This window comes from Anomaloglossus baeobatrachus, chromosome 7, assembly GCF_048569485.1.
Source record: "Anomaloglossus baeobatrachus isolate aAnoBae1 chromosome 7, aAnoBae1.hap1, whole genome shotgun sequence".
NCBI classification, from domain to species: domain Eukaryota; kingdom Metazoa; phylum Chordata; class Amphibia; order Anura; family Aromobatidae; genus Anomaloglossus; species Anomaloglossus baeobatrachus.
Window position 1 is genome coordinate 263,003,699 of NC_134359.1, and position 18,686 is coordinate 263,022,384.

Genomic DNA, 18,686 nt, shown 5'->3' on the forward strand with positions numbered 1-18,686 from the left:
CCGATGGCGAAACGCAGGAAACGTTGATGCTCTGGTGCAATCGGCACATGGAGATAAGCATCCCTGATGTCGATTGATGCTAGGAAGTCTCCTTGTGCCATCGAGGCGATGACAAAGCGGAGAGAGTCCATCCGGAACCGTCAGGTTCTCACATGTCTGTTGAGCAGTGTGAAGTCCAGAACGGGGCGGAATGATCCGTCCTTTCTTGGTACCACGAACAAGTTGGAGTAAAAACCGCGACTACGTTCTTGAAGGGGAACGGGTAACGCAACTCCTGCCTTCAGAGTGTTCACCGCCTGAAAACGTGCATCAGCTCGCTCGGAGGGCGGAGATGTTGTGAAGAAACGAGTCGGAGGACGAGAACTGAGCTCTATCCTGTAACCGTGAGACAGAATGTCTCTCATGCAACGGTCTTGGACATGTGGAGACCGCTCCCCTGACCTGGACCGCCATGCAGAAGAGTTTCTCTGGCTCTTCTGTGGCCTGTTGGACGATGAGATGGGGACCTAGCTGAGGGTGCTAAGGTCTCTTTGGTATGGGCTGGGTAAGCACGAGTCCATTCCTTTGGAATGCTCAATCGATTCATCCAATTGTGCGCCAAACAATCGGTCGCCAGAAAATGGCAAACCGGACAAGAGCTTCTTGGAAGCAGAGACTGCCTTCCATTCTCGTAGCCACATGGCCCTGCGGACTGCCACCGGATTGGCGGATGCTACCGCTGTACGGCAAGCCGAGTCCAGGACAGCATTCATGGCGTAGGATGAAAATACCGACGCCTGGGACGTCAAAGACGCTAATTGCGGAGCAGAGTATGACCGCATTAATCTCAGACAGAGCAGCTGAGATAGCCTGGAGTGCCCCCACTGCCGCAAAGGCTGGGGCAACGGACGCGCCTATGGCTTCATAGATGGATTTCATTAGGAGCTCTATCTGCCTGTCCGTGGCATTCTTGAGCGTTGAACCGTCAGCCACTACTACTACGGATCTAGCCGCCCGTCTAGAGACTGGAGGGCCACCTTGTAACACTGAGCCCAACCCTTAACCACGTCAGAGGGGAAGGGATAACGTGTGTTATTAATGCGTTTAGTAAAACGCTTGTCCGGGAAAGCCCTGTGCTTCTGGACAGCATCTCTGAAGCATTGAGAGCCACGTCCGGACAGAGTCCTGGGCTGCGACTTCCGCCTCATCCTCTAGAGAGTCCTCAAGCTGAGAGTCTTGATGAAGTCGGGGAAGATTCTAAGCAAGCCCGCTTAGCCGGTCTGGGACTGCAGTCCGTGCCGGAGTCCCCCACGTAATAACTAGAGGTTCCCCCAGGAGCCCGCTGCGTCGCGGACCGAGCGGGGCCTGTGAGCTATCCCGCAGTGCCCGGGGCCTGTGTAAGGGGCCAGTCTGGGCTGCAAGCTTCTAGTATCTTAGCAGACCATATGTCCATAGACTGAGCCCTGGATTGTGAAAGTGACTCAGAGAGTTTTTCAGCAAAAGCTGCAAACTCTGTCCCTGCCGTCTGGACAGGGGACGCCGGCGGTTCTACCCGGGCCGAGTCCAACCAGTGCCCCAGGCTCCGGCTGAGCGAGTGCCACATGGCCCGAGCAATGCTCACAGTGATCACTGAGTATGTACCGCCGAACTGTGAAAATGCATACAATATTATATATATATATATATATATACAGTTCAGCACTCTAGGTGGCCCAGCCCGATGGGAAGAAGCCACCTGGCTTACCGACCGCTCAAGCAGTGTGTGCTGCTTAAAAACATGGCTGTCGGCGTTTACAGGGGAAGAGGGCGTAACCCCAAAAGTGCGGGAATCTGGAGTCTCGGAGTGAAAGTGAGGGGGGCGGAGGACAGCCAAGTGTGCTCCAGCCCTCACTGTCGGCGTCAGACCGACCGTCCCGCCCCTCCCCCTGACTGGCAGGTCCGGGGGCGGGAGTTTAAGGCACTAGGCCGCAAAAGCCGGGGGCTAAAGTTAAAAACCTCGGCCGGCCAGCAGGCGCGGTCGGCGCGGTAGTCCCGTACTACTCCCGCAGTCGCCGCCAAGTCTGAGGCCAAGGTGCTCCATGCACCGTCCCTAAGGGGACACTGAGTACATGTGCGGGGATCTGTGCCGTAGAGTGATTAGTGAGGGGGGCGGAGGACAGCCCAGTCTGCTCCAGCCCTCACTGTCGGCGTCAGCTACGACCGTCCCGCCCTTCCCCCTGACTGGCAGGTCCGGGGGCGGTAGTTTAAGGCACTAGGCCGCAAAAGCCGGGGGCTAAAGTTGAAAACCGCGGCCGGCCAGCAGGCACGGTCGGCGCGGTAGTCCCGTACCAACCCCGCAATCGCTGCCAAGTCTAAGTCCAAGGTGCTCCATGCACCGTCCCTAAGGGGACACTGAGTACCTGTGCGGGGATCTGTGCCATAGAGTGATTAGTGAGGGGGGCGGAGGACAGCCAAGTGTGCTCCAGCCCTCACTGTCGGCGTCCGACCGACCGTCCCGCCCTACCCCCTGACTGGCAGGGCCGGGGGCGGGAGTTTAAGGCACTAGGCCGCAAAAGCCGGGGACTAAAGTTAAAACCGCGGCCGGCAAGCATGCGCGGTCGGCGCGGTAGTCCCGGCGTCATACCAATCACTGCAGTCGCTGCAGCGTCTGAGGTCCAGGTGCTCTATGCACCGTCCCCAAGGGGACACAGAGTACCTGTAGATGCAGGGCCCTGTCCCTGATGATACTCAGTCTCCTGTCCGTCAGATTCCCTCAGGGGCTGCGGAGGGAGCCCGGTCCCAGTGCCTGGATGACCGGATAGGATCCCACTTCTCCCAGAGCCCCTAAGGGATGGGGAAGGAAAACGGCATGTGGCTCCTGCCTGTGTACCCGCAATGGGTACCTCAACCTTAACAACACCGCCGACTCAGTGGGGTGAGAAGGGAGCATGCCGGGGGCCCTGTGAGGGCCCTCTTTTCTTCCCGATAAAATCAGCAGCTGCTGCTGACTAAAATGGGAGCATGAGTGCATGTGTGCCTCCTTCAACACAAAGCATAAAACTGATGAGCCCGTGATGCACGGGAGGGTGTATAGCAGAGGGGAGGGGTTACACTTTTTAAAGTGTAATACTTTGTGTGGCCTCCGGAGGCAGAAGCTATACACCCAATTGTCTGGGTCTCCCAATGGAGCGACAAAGAAGAAGGGAATTTTGTTTACTTACCGTAAATTCCTTTTCTTCTAGCTCCAATTGGGAGACCCAGACAGTGGGTGTATAGCTACTGCCCTCTGGAGGCCGCACAAAGAACTACACTTAAAAGTGTAAGGCCCCTCCCCTTCTGGCTATACACCCTCCCGTAGGAGTACAGATTCCTCAGTTTTAGTACCAAAGCAAGAAGGAGGAAAGCCAATAACAGTTTCAAAAACAAATTCAATCCGATAACACGATCGGAGAACTTAAGAAACAACATGAACAACATGTGCACCCGAAAAAACGAAACCCTAAGAACAAATAGGGCGGGTGCTGGGTCTCCCAATTGGAGCTAGAAGAAAAGGAATTTACGGTAAGTAAACAAAATTCCCTTCTTCTTTTTCGCTCCTAATTGGGAGACCCAGACAGTGGGACGTCCAAAAGCAGTCCCTGGGTGGGTAAAAAGATACCACATGAACGGGCTGTCAGACAGCCTCTTTCTACAGGTGGGCCACCGCCGCCTGAAGGACCTGTCTACCTAGGCTGGCATCTGCCGAAGCGTAGGTATGCACTTGATAGTGTTTGGTAAACGTGTGCAGACTCGACCAGGTAGCCGCTTGGCACACTTGCTGAGCCGTAGCCTGATGCCGCAATGCCCAGGACGCACCCACGGCTCTGGTAGAATGGGCCTTCAGTCCAGATGGAATCGGAAGCCCAGCAGAACGGTATGTGTGAAGAATTGGTTCCTTGATCCACCGCGCCAGGGTGGATTTGGAAGCTTGCGATCCCTTATGCTGACCAGCGACTAGGACAAAGAGCGCATCAGAACGGCGTAGAGCCGCCGTGCGAGAAATGTAAATCCTGAGTGCTCTCACCAGGTCCAACAGATGTAAACCCTTTTCAAATTGGTGAACTGGATGCGGACACAAAGATGGCAAAGTGATATCCTGATTGAGATGAAAGGAAGAAACCACCTTGGGAGAAAACTCTGGAATTGGACGCAGTACTACCTTGTCTTGGTGAAACACCAGGAAGGGAGATTTGCAAGATAACGCCGCTAGCTCGGACACTCTTCGAAGAGACGTGACCGCCACAAGAAAAACTACCTTTTGTGAAAGCCGAGAAAGGGGAACCTCTTTCAAAGGCTCGAAAGGCGGCTTCTGGAGAGCAATGAGAACCTTGTTCAGATCCCAGGGTTCCAATGGCCGTCTGTAAGGAGGAACGATATGACAAACTCCTTGGAGAAACGTGCGTACTTTAGAAAGCCGTGCCAAGCGCTTCTGAAAGAATACGGATAGCGCGGAGACTTGACCCTTAAGAGAGCTAAGCGACAAACCTTTTTCCAACCCAGACTGCAGGAAGGAAAGAAAAATTGGCAATGCAAATGGCCAGGGAGAAAACCCTTGAGCCAAGCACCACGCTAAGAATATCTTCCACGTTCTGTGATAGATCTTAGCTGAGGATGGTTTTCTAGCCTGTCTCATTGTGGCAACAACCTCATGAGATAAACCTGAGGCCGCTAGGATCCAGGACTCAATGGCCACACAGTCAGGTTCAGGGCCGCAGAATTCAGATGGAAAAACGGCCCTTGAGACAGCAAATCTGGACGGTCTGGTAGTGTCCACGGTTGGCCTACCGTGAGATGCCACAGATCCGGGTACCACGACCTTCTTGGCCAATCTGGAGCGACGAGTATGGCTCGATGGCAGTCGGACCTGATTTTCCGGAGAACTCTGGGTAACAATGCTAGAGGTGGGAACACATAGGGGAGTCGGAATTGCGACCAATCCTGAACCAAGGCGTCTGCCGCCAGTGCTCGGTGATCGTGAGACCGTGCCATGAAAACTGGGACCTTGTTGTTGTGCCGTGACGCCATCAGATCGACGTCCGGCGTCCCCCAGCGGCAACAGATCTGCTGAAACACGTCCGGGTGAAGGGACCATTCTCCTGCGTCCATGCCCTGGCGACTGAGAAAGTCTGCTTCCCAGTTTTCCACGCCTGGGATGTGAACTGCGGATATGGTGGACGCTCTGCTTTCCACCCACGTCAAAATCCGTTGGACTTCTTGAAAAGCTTGGCGACTGCGTGTTCCCCCTTGGTGGTTGATGTACGCCACCGCCGTGGAATTGTCCGACTGAATCCGAATCTGCTTGCCTTCCAGCCATTGTTGGAAGGCTCGCAGGGCAAGATAGATTGCTCTGATTTCCAGAACATTGATCTGCAGGGTGGACTCTTCCAGAGTCCACATCCCCTGAGCCCTGTGGTGGAGATACACCGCTCCCCACCCTGATAGGCTCGCATCCGTCGTGACCACTGCCCAGGACGGGGGAAGGAACGACTTTCCCTGTGACAATGAGGTGGGGAGAAGCCACCAACGCAGAGAGTCCTTGGCAGTCTGAGAGAGGGAGACAGTCCTGTCGAGGGACGTCGATTTCCCGTCCCATTGGCGTAGAATGTCCCATTGTAGAGGGCGCAGATGAAACTGCGCGAACGGGACTGCCTCCATTGCTGCTACCATCTTTCCTAGGAAATGCATGAGGCGCCTCAGTGAGTGCGACTGGCTCTGAAGGAGAGATTGCACTCCAGTCCGTAGCGAGCACTGCTTGTCCAGTGGAAGCTTCACTATCGCTGAGAGAGTATGAAACTCCATGCCAAGATAAGTCAGAGATTGGGTCGGGGTTAGATGAGACTTTGGAAAGTTGATAATCCACCCGAAACTCTGGAGAGTGTCTAGTGCCACCTTCAGACTGTGTTGGCATGCCTCTTGAGAGGGTGCCTTTATAAGCAGGTCGTCTAGATACGGGATGACCGAGTGACCCTGCGAGTGCAGAACAGCTACTACTGCTGCCATGACTTTGGTGAAGACCCGGGGGGCTGTTGCCAGACCGAAAGGTAACGCTACGAACTGCAGGTGTTCGTCGTGTAGGAAACGCTGATGCTCTAGTGCGATCGGCACGTGGAGATACGCATCTTTGATATCTATTGATGCTAGAAAATCTCCTTGAGACATTGAGGCTATGACGGAGCGTAGGGATTCCATCCGGAACCTCCTGACTTTTACGTGTCTGTTGAGCAACTTTAGATCCAGGACGGGCCGATACGATCCGTCCTTTTTTGGGACCACAAACAGATTGGAGTAAAAACCGTGACCTTGTTCCTGAAGAGGGACGGAGGTCACCACTCCTTCCGCCTTTAGAGCGGCCACCGCCTGCAACAGAGCATCGGCTCGGTCTGGTGGTGGAGAAGTTCTGAAGAAACGAGTTGGCGGACGAGAACTGAACTCTATCCTGTACCCGTGAGACAGAATATCCCTCACCCAACGGTCTTTGACGTGTGACAGCCAGATGTCGCCAAAGTGGGAAAGCCTCCCACCGACCGCGGGTGTGGGAATCGGAGACCGCAAGTCAGGAGGACGCCGTCTTGGCAACGGTTCCTCCGGCTGTCCTTTTTGGGCGTGACTGAGACCTCCAAGAATCTGAGCGTCTCTGGTCTTTTTGAGTCTTTTTTGACGAGGCGAATTGGGACCTGCCCGGTCCTCGAAAGGACCGATAACCAGACTGACCCTTCCTCTGTTGGGGTCTGTTTTGTCTGTGTTGCGGTAAGGATGAGTCCTTACCCTTGGAGTGTTTGATGATTTCATCCAAACGCTCTCCAAACAATCGGTCACGAGAAAAAGGCAAATTGGTTAAGCACTTCTTGGAATGAGAATCTGCTTTCCAATGTCTCAACCACAGGGCCCTACGCAAAACAACGGAGTTGGCTGACGCCACTGCCGTGCGGCTTGTAGCGTCAAGAACAGCATTAATCGCGTACGACGCGAATGCCGCCATTTGCGAGGTCAATGGTGCTACCTGCGGGGCAAATGCACGTGTGACGGAGTCAACTCGCGCAAGCCCGGCTGAGATAGCTTGGAGTGCCCATACGGCTGCAAACGAAGGCGCTAATGACGCTCCAATCGCTTCATAGATGGATTTCAGCCAGAGCTCCATCTGCCTGTCAGTGGCATCTTTAAGTGCCGCTCCATCTTCAACTGCAACCAAGGATCTAGCTGCAAGCCTGGAAATTGGAGGATCCACTTTTGGACACTGGGTCCAACCCTTGACCACCTCAGGGGGAAAAGGATAGCGTGTATCTTTAAGCCGTTTAGGAAAACGCCTTTCAGGATAAGCGTGGGGTTTCTGGATTGCGTCTCTAAAGTCAGCGTGGTCCAGAAAAGTGCTTAAAGTACGCTTAGGGTATCTGAAATGGATTCTCTCGTGCTGCGAAGCTGACTCCTCCACAAGAGGAGCTGGTGGGGAAATATTTAACATCTTATTGATGTTAAATATAAGATCATTAACTATGGCGTCACCATCTGGTGTATCTAGATTGAGAGCGGTCCCAGGATCAGAATCCTGATCAGTTACGTCCGCCTCATCACCCATAGATTCATCTCGCTGGGATCCTGACCATTGAGATGAATGTGAAGGCCCGTCATAGCGAGCCCGCTTAGGCTGCCCGGGGCCATCGTCCGAGTCAGAGTCTTCACCCTGAGGTGTATATGCCCGTCCCGGAGCTTGGAGCTGAGGGGGACCAGGGGGCAATGATTGCACAGTGTCCGTGGCCTGAAGTACAGGCCTAGCTCGCAATGTGTCAAGAATTTGTGACATAGTGAGAGACATTCTGTCAGCAAAAGCTGCAAACTCAGTTCCTGTCACCTGGACAGCATTCACAGGTGGTACACCCTGGGTCACGTCCAGCAGAGGTCCCGACTGTGCAAGCGCCGCAGGGGCCGAGCACTGCACACAATGGGGGTCCGTGGAGCCTGCCGGTAGAAAAGTCCCACATGCGGTGCAGGAAGCATATAATGTCTGTGCCTTGGCACCCTTGCGTTTTACGGACGACATGCTGCTGGCTCTCTGCAATGTGAGAGAGTCTATAGCCAAAGGGCGACCAGCGCTATGCAATACAAAGTATTTGTAGAAACAAAATACTAAGAATACTACTGGCACAAGAGGGGGTGAGCCCTGAGGGCTGCTTACCGCCCGCTGAATAGCGGGTAAGAGGCTGCAGAATTCCTTGTCTGGGTCTCCCCGGCTCCCCTCTGCAGCGCAGCGTGTCAGCAGGAATGGCTGCCGGCGTCTGTGGAGAGGGGCGGTCCGTGGGAGTTCCCAAACAAAAGTGCGGGAAACAGTGTCCCCTCTGTGCCGATTGTGAGGGCTGGAGTATGTAAAAACGACTCCAGCCCTCGGCGCTGATGCACTGGCCAGCGTCCCGCCCCTCTCCTGACTGGCAGGTCTGGGGGCGGGAACGAACGGAAGCAGGCCGCAAAAGCCGGGGACTCGAGTTATCAGCGCGGCCGCCGTAAAAGCGCGGGCCGCGCTGAAGTCCCCGGCGCACCACAAGTGCCAGCCGCGCCGCAGTCCCAGCGGCCGGCGTGACCGATTCCTAGACGTGGCCAGCGTCCCGCCCCTCTCCTGACTGGCAGGTCCGGGGGCGGGAACGAACGGAAGCAGGCCGCAAAAGCCGGGGACTCGAGTTATCAGCGCGGCCGCCGTAAAAGCGCGGGCCGCGCTGAAGTCCCCGGCGCACCACAAGTGCCAGCCGCGCCGCAGTCCCAGCGGCCGGCGCGACCGATTCCTATAAGTGTGCCTGCTTCAGCGAAGCTGAATGAGGCCATGGCACAAGCGCCGTAGCGCTGATGTCCCCCGGCGCACTACAACACCCAGCATGCTGCGGTGTGAGCGCCAAATGCACGGGGACACAGAGTACCTTGAGGAAGCAGGGCCATGTCCCTGATGTACTCCGCTCCATCCAGCATCTTCTCCAGGGGCTGTAGATGGAGCACGGTCTCAGTGCCTGGAGACCAGTAAATCCCACTTCACCCAGAGCCCTGTAAAAAGGGATGGGGAAGGAATCAGCATGTGGGCTCCTGCCGCCGTACCCGCAATGGGTACCTCAACCTTACAAACACCTCCGACATACAGTGGGGTGAGAAGGGAGCATGCTGGGAGCCCTGTATGGGCCCTCTTTTCTTCCATCCGACATAGTCAGCAGCTGCTGCTGACTAAAAACAATGGAGCTATGCGTGCGTGTCTGACCTCCTTGCGCACAAAGCTAAAACTGAGGAATCCGTACTCCTACGGGAGGGTGTATAGCCAGAAGGGGAGGGGCCTTACACTTTTAAGTGTAGTTCTTTGTGCGGCCTCCAGAGGGCAGTAGCTATACACCCACTGTCTGGGTCTCCCAATTAGGAGCGAAAAAGAAAAGCTCTTTTATATGCTTATACTTGGACCTTCTTTTGCATACTGCCAGCGATATGGTCTTTTTGACCAAATAAATGATTCAATACTATAAACGTATTCATTGTGTACCGTATTTGGCGCTTTATAAGAAGCACCGGATTATAAGATGCACCGGATTATAAGATGCACCCCAAATTTAGAGAAGGAAAAAAAAAAGGGGGGGTCTTATATTCTGGGGTTGTCTTATTGTCTTACCAAAGGGGGGGTGGCAGCGATGGTGGAGCAGAGCCACAGGAGGCAGGGGCGGTTCTGGTGGGGTCTGTGCTGATAGCGGAAGCTATGCTGGCTGTGTGGAGCACGCCGATGAGGCGGGTGTCCCAGATGCTCTGTCGACTGTGTGGGCTTCAACAAAATGGCACCCGGAGTGGCATGTGCACAGATTGAGCTCTCGGCTCACTGACAAGATCTTGAGCTGAGTGGTCTATTTCCGCATGCGCTGACTCCAGGAGCCATCATTTGAAGCCAGAGAATCTGGGACACCGGCCTGCTCCACACAGAGGCGGCCGATTGGCCGCGCACAGAGAGACAGACGGCCATGCAGAGAGAGACAGACGGCCATGCAGAGAGAGACAGACGGTCGCGCAGTCCCGGCGCCAATTCTCCACCTCCTGGTAAACTATATTTGTATTTTAAGACGCATTCCTCATTTTCCTCCTAAATTTTTGGGAGGAAAAGTGTGCCTCATAATCCAAAAAGATACGATAGGTCTTTTCCTACTGTAGTGAATTAAAATGCTGCAAATTTCCATGTTTTTCTGCCAGCAGAACCCATCATTCTGGCAAGAGTTTGTTAAAATGTATGGGCGACTGCATGACCTCTTGGTCATTGGAGGATGAGTAGGGTTAATTTTTTTGCAACAATCCCCCATCTTGTTCTTTGGGGCTTTTAGTAAAAAGTTCTTCTATCCAGGTGGACATCAATGTCATGATAAAGCTCTGTAAACATCATGTATGAAGAGAGCAGCCCAGTTGTGATGTGTACACAGTATGCATACTGTAGAGGTATACGGATACAATGGAGGTATATATTAGGGAAGACTCCCTATGAATAGGTCTTATGTGAACCCAGCTATATTAGGGCCTTGTGTGCATACTATGATCTATTTTTCACCTACCAGAATCAACAAGACGAGGAACCTCTGAGCGGATCATCCGGAGCTTCAGCCAATCAGGAAGCAGTAACGCTTCTTCCGAAGTGTCCACCAAGAACGCTGTTGGAAGAGGCTTCTTCTCAGGAAACCAAATGTCCAGCAAGGCAAAGAAGTCACTAGGACCTATCACAAAGAAGGGAATTTTGTTTACTTACCGTAAATTCCTTTTCTTCTAGCTCCAATTGGGAGACCCAGACCATTGGGTGTATAGGCTATGCCTCCAGAGGCCGCACAAAGTATTACACTAAAAGTGTAAAGCCCCTCCCCTTCTGCCTATACACCCCCCGTGCTCCCACGGGCTCCTCAGTTTTGGTGCAAAAGCAAGAAGGAGGAAAAAATTATAAACTGGTTTTAAGTAAATTCAATCCGAAGGAATAATCGGAGAACTGAAACCATTCAACATGAACAACATGTGTACACAAAAAAAAAAACAGGGGCGGGTGCTGGGTCTCCCAATTGGAGCTAGAAGAAAAGGAATTTACGGTAAGTAAACAAAATTCCCTTCTTCTTTGTCGCTCCATTGGGAGACCCAGACCATTGGGACGTCCAAAAGCAGTCCCTGGGTGGGTAAAATAATACCTCGTAATAGAGCCGTAAAACGTCCCCTTCCTACAGGTGGGCAACCGCCGCCTGAAGGACTCGTCTACCTAGGCTGGCATCCGCCGAAGCATAGGTATGCACCTGATAGTGTTTCGTGAAAGTGTGCAGGCTCGACCAGGTAGCCGCCTGACACACCTGCTGAGCCGTAGCCTGGTGCCTCAAAGCCCAGGACGCACCCACGGCTCTGGTAGAATGGGCCTTCAGCCCTGAGGGAACCGGAAGCCCAGCAGAACGGTAAGCTTCGAGAATTGGTTCCTTGATCCACCGAGCCAGGGTTGATTTGGAAGCCTGTGACCCTTTACGCTGGCCAGCGACAAGGACAAAGAGTGCATCCGAGCGGCGCAAGGGCGCCGTACGAGAAATGTAGAGTCTGAGTGCTCTCACCAGATCTAACAAGTGCAAATCCTTTTCACATTGGTGAATTGGATGAGGACAAAAAGAAGGTAAGGAGATATCCTGATTGAGATGAAAGGGGGATACCACCTTAGGGAGAAATTCCGGAACCGGACGTAGAACCACCTTGTCCTGGTGAAACACCAGGAAAGGGGCTTTGCATGACAGCGCTGCTAGCTCAGACACTCTCCAAAGAGAAGTGACTGCAACTAGGAAAACCACTTTCTGCGAAAGGCGTGATAGAGAAATATCTCTCATTGGCTCGAATGGTGGTTTCTGAAGAACCCTCAACACCCTGTTCAGATCCCAGGGTTCTAAAGGCCGCTTGTAAGGAGGAACGATGTGACAAACCCCCTGCAGGAACGTGCGTACCTGTGGAAGCCTGGCAAGGCGCTTCTGGAAAAACACAGAGAGCGCTGAGACTTGTCCCTTAAGGGAGCCGAGCGACAAACCCTTTCCCAGTCCAGATTGAAGGAAGGACAGAAAAGTGGGCAAGGCAAAAGGCCAGGGAGAAAAACCCTGAGCAGAGCACCACGACGAAGGGAATTTTGTTACTTACCGTAAATTCCTTTTCTTCTAGCTCTTATTGGGAGACCCAGACGATTGGGGTATAGCTACTGCCCTCCGGAGGCCACACAAAGCACTACACTAAAAAGTGCAAGGCCCCTCCCCCTCTGGCTATACCCCCCCGTGGTATCACGGGTTCTCCAGTTTTAGTGCCAAAGCAAGAAGGAGGAAGCCAATAACTGGTTTAAACAAATTAACTCCGAATAACGTCGGAGAACTGAAAAAACCGTTCAACATGAACAACATGTGTACCCGCAAACAACCAAGAAATCCCGAAGGACAACAGGGCGGGTGCTGGGTCTCCCAATAAGAGCTAGAAGAAAAGGAATTTACGGTAAGTAACAAAATTCCCTTCTTCTTCAGCGCTCTATTGGGAGACCCAGACGATTGGGACGTCCAAAAGCTGTCCCTGGGTGGGTAAAGAGATACCTCATGTTAGAGCTGCAAAACAGCCCTCCCCTACGGGGATGTCACTGCCGCCTGCAGGACTCTTCTACCTAAGCTGGCATCCGCCGAAGCATAGGTATGCACCTGATAATGTTTGGTGAAAGTGTGCAGACTCGACCAGGTAGCTGCCTGGCACACCTGTTGAGCCGAAGCCTGGTGTCGTAGCGCCCAGGACGCACTCACGGCTCTGGTTGAATGGGCTTTCAGCCCTGAAAGAACCGGAAGCCCTGCAAAACGGTAGGCTTCCAGAATTGGTTCTTTGATCCATCGAGCCAGGGTGGCTTTAGAAGCCTGCAACCTCTTGCGCGTACCAGCGACAAGGGCATCGGAACGGCGTACGGGCGCCGTGCGTGAAATGTAGATTCTGAGTGCTCTCACCAGATCTAGCAAACGTAAATCATTCTCATACCGGTGAACCGGATGAGTGCAAAAGGACGGTAAGGAGATATCCTGATTAAGATGAAACGAGGATACTACCTTAGGGAGAAACTCCGGAATGATGCGCAGCACTACCTTGTCCTGGTGAAACACCAGGAAGGGAGCCTTGGATGACAGAGCTGCCAGCTCAGACACTCGCCGAAGCGATGTGATCGCAACGAGAAACGCCACCTTCTGTGACAGGCGAGAAAAGGAAACTTCCTTCAGAGGCTCGAAAGGCGGCTTCTGGAGAGCAACTAGAACCCTGTTCAGATCCCATGGATCCAACGGCCGCTTGTACGGGGTTACGATATGACAAACCCCCTGCGGGAACGTGCGCACCTTAGAAAGACGTGCTAGACGCTTCTGAAAAAACAGGATAGTGCTGAGACTTGCCCTTTGAGGGAGTCTAGCGACAAGCCCTTTTCTAACTCCTATTGTAGGAAGGAAAGAAAGATAGGCAATGCAAATGGCCAGGGAGACACTCCCTGAGTAGAGCACCAGATTAAGAAAACCTTCCACGTTCTGTGGGAGATCTTAGCAGACGTGGGCTTCCTAGCCTGTCTCATGGTGGCAACGACCCCTTGGGATAATCCTGAAGACGCTAGGATCCAGGACACACAAGCCACACAGTCAGGTTCAGGGCCGCAGAATTCCGATGGAGAAAAACGGCCCTTGAGACAGTAAGTCTGGTCGGTCTGTTAGTGACCCCGGTCGGCCGACCGTGAGATGCCACAGATCCGGGTACCACGATCTCCTCGGCCAGTCTGGTGCGACGAGTATGACGCGGCTGCAATCGGATCTGATTTTTTTTTTTTTTTTTTTTTTTTTTTTTTTTTTCGCAGTACTCTGGGCAAGAGTGCCAGAGGTGGAAACACATATGTGAGCCGGAACTGCGACCAATCTTGCACTAAGGCGTCTGCCGCCAGAGCTCTGTGATCGCGCGATCGTGCCATAAATGCCGGGACCTTTTTGGTGTGCCGAGACGCCATTAGGTCGACGTCCGGCCCCCCCCCCAGCGGCAACTGATTTCCTGAAACACGTCCGGGTGAAGGGACCATTCCCCCGCGTCCATGCCCTGGCGACTGAGGAAGCCTGCTTCCCAGTTTTCTACGCCCGGGATGTGAACTGCGGATATGGTGGATGCTGTGTCCTCCACCCACATGAGGATTCGCCGGACTTCCTGGAAGGCTGCTGACTGCGTGTCCCTCCTTGGTGGTTGATGTATGCCACCGCTGTGGAGATGTCCGACTGGATTCGGATCTGCTCCCTTCTAGCCACTTTTGGAAAGCTAATAGGGTAAGATACCCTGCCCCGATTTCCAGCACATCGAACTGAAGGGTGGACTCCTGCTGAGTCCACGTCCCCTGAGCCATGTGGCGGAGACAAACTGCTCCCCACCCTGACAGACTCATATCTGTCGTGACCACTGCCCAGGATGGGGGCTATGGCAATGAGGTGGGAATAAGCCACTATTGCAGAGAGTCCTCGGCCGTCAGGGAAAGGGAGACTTCCCGTCCAGGGAGGTTGACTGCCCATCCCATTGGCCCCATTGCCGTTGGCGCAGATGAAACTGCGCAAAGAGAACTGCCTCGATGGCTGCCACCATCTTCCTTAGGAAGTGCATGAGGCGCCTTAAGGGGTGCGACTGGCCTTGAAGGAGAGACTGCACCTCTGTCCGCAGTGAACGCTGCTGGTTCAGCGGAAGCTTCACTATGGCTGATAGAGTATGAAACTCCATGCCGAGATACGTTAGTGATTGAGTCGGAGACAGATTTGACCTTGCCAAATTGATGATCCACCCGAAAGTCTGGAGAGTCTCCAGCGTAACATTCAGGCTGCGTTGGCATGCCTCGAGGGAGGTTGCTTTGACGAGTAGATCGTCCAAGTACGGAATCACCGGGTGTCCGTGAGAGTGCAAGACTGCTACCACTGCTGCCATGACCTTGGTGCCCACCCGTGGGGCTGTCGCCAGACTAAATGGCAGAGCTACGAACAGAAGATGTTCGTCTCCTATCACAAAACGTAGAAAACGTTGGTGCTCCGTAGCAATTGGCACGTGGAGATAGGCATCCTTGATGTCTGTTGAGGCAAGGAAGTCTCCTCGAGACATTGAGGCAATGACGGATCGGAGGGATCCCATCCGGAACCGCCTGGCGTTCGCATGCTCGTTGAGCAGTTTCAGAACCAGAACAGGACGGAAGGAACCGTCCATTTTTGGAGCCACAAAGAGATTGGAGTACAAACCCTCGCCCTCGTTCCTGAGGGGGGACAGAGATCACCACTCCTTCTGCTCTTAGAGCGTCCACCGCCTGCAGCAGGGCATCTGCTCGGTGGAGAGGTGGGGCCGTTCTGAAGAATGGAGTCGGAGGACGAGAACAGAACACTGTCCTGTGCACGTGAGCACAATGTCCGTCACCCACCGGTCTGTGACCTGTGGCAGCTAAATGTCGCCAAAGGCGGGGGAGTCTGCCATCAACCGCGGATGCGGAGAGAGAGAGAGAGAGAGAGCTGAGAGTCCTGAGGAGACCGCCTTGGTAGCGGTTCCTCCGACTGCCTTCCTTGGGCGAGATTGAGCCCGGCCGGAATCTGAGCCCGTCTGAGGTTTTGTAGCCCTTTTGCACGAGGACAATTGGGACCTGCCGGAACTTGGGAAGGACCGAAACCTCGACTGTACTTTTAGGACAGCATTAACCGGGTAAGTCGCAGTGCAGACATTGCGGGGTTACGGACGCCTCTGCGGTACAGATGTCCCTGCTCAAGGTCAGCTGCGCAAGAACAGCAGAAAAGGTTAAGTTGCCAATACGGCTGTGGATGCCGGAGCAACCGACACGCCGATAGCCTCCTAGACAGATTTCAACCAGAGTCCATCTGTCTGTGAATGGCATCTTGAAGTGAAGCCCCATCTCCAGCGCAACTATGGCTCTATATGCAAGCCTGGAGATTGGAGAATCCACCTTTGGACCCTGGGTCCAGCGCTGACCACGTTAGGGGAAAAAAGGGATAACGTGTATCCTAAAAACGTTTGGAGAAGACGCTTATCTGGTAAGCGTGGTGTTCCTGGACTGCTTCTCTGAAGTCAGCGTGGCCAGAAAAATACTCAATATCTGCGTGAGACACTGAAAAGGAACTTCTCCTGTTCGTCTCCTATCTCCACTGGGGGAGCTGAGGGAGAAAGATCCAACCTTCCATTGATGGACGGTATAGGATCATTCCGTATGGCGTTACCACCCGGTGTATCCGGATTGAGAGCGATGTCAGTATCAAAGCCCTGAAGAGCTGCCTTTTGTTCAAGTAGATTGCCCATGGGTGCAAGTCTCTATATTATGACTACTCCGTCCCTGTCCATGGACAGGGTTGACAGGAGGTTTCTTTGGCCACAACTAGTAGAGACCCCGGCAGACGAAGTGCTAGAGACCCCGGCAAACGACGTGCTACAGGGGAGCATGCACACAATGGGACGGTGTCATGAACAGCATCCCATGTAGTAAAAACAGCACTGAAATCTGTGTTGCTTTTTTGTCGCTGCCGACTAGCCATCTAGAAGTATATAGCCAAGATTGGTGGCCGTACATTGCAATGTATAGCATACAGGCATAAAGTACAAATGACCACTGCAGCACAAGCAATACAAGCAGCATAGAAGCCTGTGCCCTGGCACCCCTGCTCTTCTGCTGCTGTATACTAGTCATCTAGGGGAATATAGCCCAGAAGAGTGACCCTACAGTGCAATGTATAGCATACAAGCACAAGTACAAATGAACACTGCAGCACATGCAATCCAAGCAGCATAGAAGCCTGTGCCCTGGCACCTCTGCTCTTCTGCTGCTGTAGACTGGTCATCTAGGGGAATATAGCCCAGAAGAGTGACCATACAGTGCAATGTATAGCATACAAGCACAAGTACAAATGCACACTGCAGCCCATGCAATACAAGCAGCATAGAAAAAAACCTGTGCCCCAGCACCCTTGGTTTTCTGCTGCTGTAGTCTAGCCATTCCAGAAGAATATAGCTAATACTAGCGACTGTACAGTGCAGTGTATAGCATATCAGCATAAACACAAATGAACACCTCAGTCGTGCAATACAAGCAGCCTAGAAAGCCTGTGCCTTAGCACACCTGCTTTCCTGCTGCTGATGTGTCGCTCCCCAGCGGGCATCTAGCGACCTATGTAGTTAAAAACAACACATGTATACACTGCAGTTAAATCGTGGTCAGCACTATTGTGCCTCTTACCGCCCGCCTATAAGCGGGTGTATGATCGCCACTGTCCTGCCTTGGTGCCCCGAGCTCTGCAGTAATGGCTGCCGGCTTCTTCCCCAGCTCGTGTGAGTAGGGGCGGGCCGTGGGCGTGCCCCCAAGGCAGAGCGGGAATCCGGCGTCCCACAGTGTGCAGTGAGAGGGCTGGAGCATGTAAAAAGGCTCCAGCCCTCGGCGCTGCTGATTGCTCAGCGCCTGTCCCCTTCCCTGAGTGACAGGGAGGGGGCGGGAACGAAGCGGCACTAGGCCGCAGAAGCCGGGGACTGGATTTATAAGCGCCGCCGCCGTAAAAGCGCGGTCGGCGCCCAGTCCCCGGCGAACTACAAGTCCCAGCCGCGCCGCCGCTCCCGGAGCGTCCGGCGCGGTAGTTCCCAAAACACAAAGTCACTCAGCAAAGCTGCAGTGACTGTAACCCATTACTGTCCCCGGCGCACTAGCACACCCAGCAAGTCTGGAGTGTGCTGTGCCTGTGTGTACGGGGACACAGAGTACCTGTAATGGTGCAGGGCCATGTCCCTGAACGGTACTCCAGCTCCGTATCCAGCAGGTTCAAATGGGTCTGTGGATGGAGCCCGGCGTCAGAGCTTTGAGGCCGGCAGGATCCCACTTCCTCAGAGCCCCTCAGGGGGATGTGGAAGGAAAGCAGCATGTGGGCTCCAGCCTCCGTACCAGCAATAGGTACCTCAACCTTACAACACCATCCAGGGGTGAGAAGGGAGCATGCTGGGGACACTATATGTGTCCTCTTTTCTTCCATCCGAAATAGTCAGCAGCTACTGCTGACTAAAATCTGTGGAGCTATGCGTGGATGTCTGACCTCCTTCGCACACAAAGCTAAAACTGGAGAACCCGTGATACCACGGGGGGGTATAGCCAGAGGGGGAGGGGCCTTGCACTTTTTAGTGTAGTGCTTTGTGTGGCCTCCGGAGGGCAGTAGCTATACCCCAATCGTCTGGGTCTCCCAATAGAGCGCTGAAGAAAGGAAAATTTTCCACGTACTGTGGTAGATCTTGGCGGACGTTGGTTTCCTAGCCTGTCTCATAGTGGCAATGACGTCTTGAGATAACCCTGAAGACGCTAGGATCCAGGACTCAATGGCCACAAAGTCAGGTTGAGGGCCGCAGAATTCAGATGGAAAAACGGCCCTTGGGATAGCAAGTCTGGTCGGTCTGGTAGTGCCCACGGTTGGCCGACCGTGAGATGCCACAGATCCGGGTACCACGACCTCCTCGGCCAGTCTGGAGCGACGAGGATGACGCGGCGGCAGTCGGCCCTGATCTTGCGTAACACTCTGGGCAACAGTGCCAGCGGAGGAAACACATAAGGGAGCTGAAACTGCGACCAATCCTGAACTAAGGCGTCTGCCGCCAGAGCTCTGGGATCTTGAGACCGTGCCATGAACATCGGTACCTTGTTGTTG

At 53.8% G+C, this 18,686-nt stretch overlaps 1 protein-coding gene across 1 annotated transcript in view; it reads right to left on the reverse strand.

Annotated features, from left to right (window-relative positions):
* Window positions 1-18,686, reverse strand: part of INTS1 (integrator complex subunit 1) — a 293,595-nt gene that overhangs the window by 111,567 nt on the left and 163,342 nt on the right. Inside the window, exon 25 of the mRNA XM_075319760.1 lies at window positions 10,545-10,703. Coding sequence (XP_075175875.1) covers window positions 10,545-10,703 — 159 coding nt within the window. The remainder of the gene's footprint in view (window positions 1-10,544; window positions 10,704-18,686) is intronic.